This window comes from Pteropus alecto, unplaced genomic scaffold (assembly GCF_000325575.1).
Source record: "Pteropus alecto unplaced genomic scaffold, ASM32557v1 scaffold326, whole genome shotgun sequence".
NCBI lineage: Eukaryota > Metazoa > Chordata > Mammalia > Chiroptera > Pteropodidae > Pteropus > Pteropus alecto.
In genome coordinates this window covers 68,424-73,998 of record NW_006438873.1, presented here as the reverse complement: position 1 = coordinate 73,998, position 5,575 = coordinate 68,424, and the positions used below count along the sequence as shown (strand labels likewise).

Here is a 5,575-nt window from a genome sequence, read left to right as displayed (position 1 = left end):
AGTAACCATAAAACAAAAGATAGACTGATCTGACTAAACAAAACATGAAAATTTATTTTAATCAAAAGATACCTTAAAGAAAATGAAAAGACAAGCTAAATTCTAGAATACAACTGCAGCACATATGATGGGTAAAAGGTCAGTATCAGGAATGCACAAAAAATCTGAGAAATCAAAAAGAACCACCATCTTAATAAAAAAATGAGCAAGAAAATCATGAACTGACATTTCAAAAAGAAGATACCCACGCGGCCACTAACGAACAGAACAGAACATATTTCTTAGTAACAAAGGCTGCAAAACAAACTACAGTGAGCTATTCATTTATGTCTATTTTACTGACAAGAATGAAGGAGCCTGGCAATATCAGATGGTGGAGAAAATATGAATCAATGGCATCTCTCTGTCATTGCTGGTGGAAGTAAAAATTATTATAACCACTTTAGAAAATAACTGGGTATCTTAGTGTTCCAAGTCCGTAGTTATCCAAAATTCAAGAACAGTGAGAACTCACTGATAGTGTTTGAGCATCATGGTCGCCTTTGTAGGAGGTGATGTGGACTGGTGGGGGTCTATGAAGAGTATCCTAAGGTTTTTATCTTAACCTGAATGGAGGTTACTTGGATTTATTCATGTATAAAAATTTATCAAGCTAAACTCTTTTAAGATTCTTAAGCGCATTAAGGTATGTTAATTACACTTTGGTTAAAAAAAAAAATTGAAAAGAGAAGAAACAGAGTAAAGGGAATATATGGAAATCCAGTGTAGACATTTCTTCTAAGAATAAAACATCTCCAAGAAGTTGATTGTACAGACAGTCACACCAATTAGAAGCAATTTAAGAGCAAAGGAAGGAAATAAGAAAACAGTTCCTGAGAAGTAGGAGGTGCAACCTGGACCCGGGTGCAGGGACTGGTCACGGCTGGGGTGAGACTCCTCTGCAGAAGTGACAATAGAGACTGCAGGCAGCAAGCAGATGCATATGAGTCTGAAAGGGCTGATAAGCAAGCATGTAAGCAGTCTTTATTTCCAACATGCATTTTGTCATTGGCTGAGACCTCAATGGCTGGGGGGTAGTGAAGATTTGGAATAAGGTGAGCAGCTGGGACAGCGGGTGCAGGAGACAGCTGGATGAAGGTGTGGGGCATATGTGGAAAGACAAGAACCAAGTGTTAGCATCATTTAGACAAGACACAATGAGAGTGCTGGATCATGGCACTGGAAGTGTTCAGGGAGGGGATAGCAGGACAAACTCAGATGTGGGAGATATACAATAAGCTAGACTTGGGGATAGCTGGGTGACAGGTCTGATGAAGACAGAGGAACCGAGGGCTTGTTCAAGGTTGTTTCTGGCCTTCTCCACCTCTTAGACGGCAGGGCCATTCACTAAAACTGGTGCCCCAAGGAGGTCCCAGCAAGCAGCTCCTGTGGTCTCCTCCCGATCTGCAGGCTGCAGTGACCCCCCACTGCAGCTCTTGGCTACTCACCTGGGGAGGTGCTCTGGGCAAGGCCTCTCTTCACCGTCCACAGCTCCTGCCCAGGCTCCAGCAGGCAGATCAGTTCTGGTTTGGGAACAGGGTACCCTGTTATGGAGACACAGGACAAAGGTGTCTTGTAAAGACAAAAAAGAAGCTCTCTATAGATGCAGTGTTTGAGACAGGGGGGATTTCAGAATGATGGTGCTCCCGTGAATGCAAAGATAATGTTGACCTATGACCTGGAAACCAAGGCGCAAACACTATCCCTGTGTGAAAAGGCTGCAGAGGGCAATCTGCACAGTACCCTCCAGCCTACAGAACTCAACACTGTTCAGGTGCACACCCCTTTCACACACAGCCAAAGGACCCTGGGAAGATGACCCCCCCCCGCCCCCATCCTAGCTGTTTTCTAATTAACCTAATTCAGTGGGTCTCACTCTCCGAGTCTCACCATATGCCTGGCTCTCACCAAACTCCACATCAAACCAGGTTTCTGAGGCGAGGCCTGAGTACCAATAGTTTCTGAAGTCCCCTGGGTGATTCCAGTGCCCAGGGAGCAATGAAGGCCCTGATCTCCACCAGCCTCCAAGTGGGACCTGCAGTCATCAGCACTCGGAGGCAGACAGGTGACTGAAGCCTGTTACTTACTCAGAAGATAAAATCTTGACCCCTGCACCAGGGAGAGGGAGCAGGAAAATAGAGCATGGGGCTGGCCTCAGTAACGTGCCACAGTCAACAGGCAGCAGAGCTGGGACTGGATACCAGGCAGCCTGGTTTTGAAGCCTGGCCTGCTGAGCACTGCACTGGGGAGAAAAGGGCTCACGGGCCCTGTTTGGGGCCAACAGCAAGAGAAAGTGGACCACTGAGAGGGGTTGGGGGGAATACAAGGGAGGATTTAACTGCCCAGGACCAGGGGATGGTGGGAGGGGCTGACTTGGTGATGCCTAAACTTGTGCACTGCAGAAATCACAAAAAAAGTAGACATAGGGAAACCCACATAGTGACTTGGATAGATGAGGACAGTTACAAAACATCAACTATCATCTTTCTCAACATCGTTTCACAAAGGTAAGGGCTTGTACCATCAAGGAGGGTAGAGGGTGGCATCTCACCATGAAGGGGCATCTTCTAAGTTAAGATTAAACTTCAGCATTTTAGCTATCTGTGACATTCACTGCAAAGGCCGTATTTTACATACACAGTGGGGTGGAAGAGCCTGCTAGGGGCTGGGAATGTTCCCAAGATGGACCTGGTGAAAGTCACACTGGTAGGTACTCAAGTAAAACATGCACTGGCTGAGTGCTTAAGACTATTCACTTTACTGAAATAATGTTAGAAATAGAATCATAACATTGAATAATATATAAGTGAATTAAAGTAATCATAATGAATTTTTTTGCTCCAAAATTTGATTGTGATCTTTGGGGAGGAGGTCCCCAGAGAGGAGAGAATTGCGTTTGGAATCGGGCAGCTTTGGGAAACCACTGAACCTCACAGGACCTAGCGAGGATTCAATGGGTAGAGCAATGAAATGGCCTGGAACAGGCCTGACTCGTTGTCAGAGGACATTAGCTGTGACTACTAATTATTACTCATGACATCTCTTTAAACCAAACTACTTTTTATTTTTCTGAAATCAATTTCTTCAAAAAGAGAATCTTGTATCACTCCGGAAAATGGGGAAAAGTTTCCCTCACCAAAAATGGAAGGTTGCCACCAAAAGACAATGATGACATCGAAACCATGTCATGAAGTCCCAGAGAGTTCACACCTGCTCGGGGCTTCATGTGAGCTGCAGGCTATTGGATGCAAATGATGCTGAAGCAGACACCAAGGGCCAAAGCATCCTTGTAATTGAAACTGTGTTGTTTACAAAGATGATGGTGGCACTGATGGCAAATGCCCCCTGGGGGCCTGCCTGACTTTGCCCCTTCTCGAAGAATCTTCTCATCATCTGTGAGCCTGCTAAGTGGGCTGTGAAGTCACTTGAGCCAACCAGGCTGGGCCATTTGGATCCCTCTCATGGAATCTTAATAACTGCCCTCGGCTGAGTCTGTGCTGGACACTGGGGTGAGAAGTCGAGAGACGTGTGGGCTCAATTGGTCACTTCCTTCCACGAAAGTACCACTCAGAGAAGGCATGATATAAACACGCAGAGAAAAGTAGAGATAAGAAATCTGAGGGTCTCGGAGACCAAGGACTGAGGTACCTATGCCTACCAACCAAAAGCTGTTGTGAAAAGACAGTCACACGAGCATACCCACAGAGAGAAGCCAGGACAAGACCCAGAGCCGGGCGCAACCTTGCTTCCTCTCAGCTACTGAATACAGTTCCTCACGGGGATGGGCTGGACATCCTGCTCCTGGGTTCTGCCTGACACCCCATGTCCTTCCACAGGAAGTGAGCCCAGAACATGGCGGGGATGGTGAGGAGGAGGCATGTGGTTGCAGAGGCCTCCTACACCAGCCAGGCCTTGAAAGAGAGGACGGAGGCAAGGAGGAGGTTCCCCGCAGAGGTGAGAAGAAGCCTTACCCAGTGAGACCAAGAGCTTACAGGTCTCCAGTATCACCTTCCGGTACAGGGTCTTCTGAGCTGGGTAGAGGAATTCCCACTCCTCCCGGGTGAAGGTCACGAACACATCCTTGAAGGTCAATGGTGCCTGGAAAGTCAAACACAGTAGCATCGTGTGCTTCAGGGTTGTTGGGTGGGATCAAAGCCTGTTACTCAGTCACTGCTGAAGGTGCAGAGACCCAGGCCCAAATCACCGAGGCCTCCTGAGGGCCGAGCTCTGTGCGGAGTTCAAGAGGGAGGCTGACGTGGCTAAGGAAAAAGCCTTCAGTGGTGGAAACAATGGCGATGACACAGATGATGGTAGTCTCGTAGGACTGTGGGGCAAACAGCAAGTGCTCTGGGAGGTTGGAGGAATAAAAAGAAACGATCATGATGACAATTCCAACACTGGAAACAGCAGCAGTGGCGGCCAGGTGAAGGGATTAGATGTCCCCAGCTTCGGGGCCAGACGCCTGGGTTTGAATTCAACCTCTTGAATCCAATGCCTGCCTGCTGTGTGATGTCAAGGAAGCCACTTTGATTCTCTGAACTGTGATTTCCCCCATCAGTATAATAATTCTTACCTCATAGGCTATTGTAATAATTCCAGAGAAAACGTTCACACAGCAAACACAGAGTCCCTGGCTCGTGACAGTGCTCTGTATATTTTGTTACTTTTATGAATTCTTCCACAGCCATGAAGGTAAACATTGTCATCAGCTCCATGTCACTGTCAGTGAGCTGGGGCTCAGGGAGCTCTGGTGAGTCCTCCAGAGTCACCAGTCTACATAACAGATGGGATCTGAACCCAAGTCCTTCTGGTCTAGGGTCTATGGTAACCCTCACTCTCCTCCATTACCAGACTGAACTCTCAGTGACAACCGTTGCTGTTATATCCATGTCAGCCACCCCTGAATATATTTCTGGGGACATGCACAGAGGATCAGAGCGTTCCTCACTCACCTCATGGGACAGGCACCGAGGGGGATGCCACTTGCCCTGGGAGTGGCAGGGCCTGGACCAGCTTTCCGCACCCACTTGGGTCCCCCAGCCCTCGCAGACTTCCCAGGAGACTCCACAATGAGCCATCAGTCAGTTTTCCTTCATGAGTCCTGATGCACGTGTGTCTCAGGCACAGATACCTTGAGGGCCAGGAAACGCAAGTGCGTGAAGACAAGGCAGCCTCTGGCTGGCCAGAATGTGTCTTGGGTAAGGGTGAGTTGACCATACACTCTCCCCTCCCCTAGACACGTCTCAGCAGGTAGTGGAGCCCTTGGTGACAAGACCCTCTCGCGCCTCCTTAAATAACTCTGTCCTCACTGCCTCTGTCCATCAGGATCCCTCTGCTCAGGATGGCTTCCCTAGCCCTCTTTCTCCCAAAGCTCACCTGAAGGAGAAGGCCCTCTCAGGGCCATCCTAACTCACTGTGGTTAGGGAAAAAAGGCTCTGGTTGCCAATGGACAAGGTGTGAACTTCAATGACTTAAGAGCAGTGTGAGCTTGGGCAGGTAACTTAAGTCTCTGAGCCTCAAACTCCTGTTCTGTAAA

At 48.1% G+C, this 5,575-nt stretch overlaps 1 protein-coding gene across 1 annotated transcript in view; it reads right to left on the bottom strand.

Annotated features, from left to right (window-relative positions):
- LOC102891469 (zinc finger protein 550) overlaps positions 1 to 5,512 on the bottom strand; it is an 8,971-nt gene extending 3,459 nt beyond the window's left edge. Inside the window, exons 1-3 of the mRNA XM_015592507.2 lie at positions 4,992 to 5,512; positions 4,011 to 4,137; positions 1,488 to 1,583 (exon numbers count right to left, since the gene is read on the bottom strand). Coding sequence (XP_015447993.1) covers positions 1,488 to 1,583; positions 4,011 to 4,137; positions 4,992 to 5,117 — 349 coding nt within the window. The 5' untranslated portion in view covers positions 5,118 to 5,512. The remainder of the gene's footprint in view (positions 1 to 1,487; positions 1,584 to 4,010; positions 4,138 to 4,991) is intronic.
- Between the last annotated feature and the right edge of the window lie 63 nt (positions 5,513 to 5,575).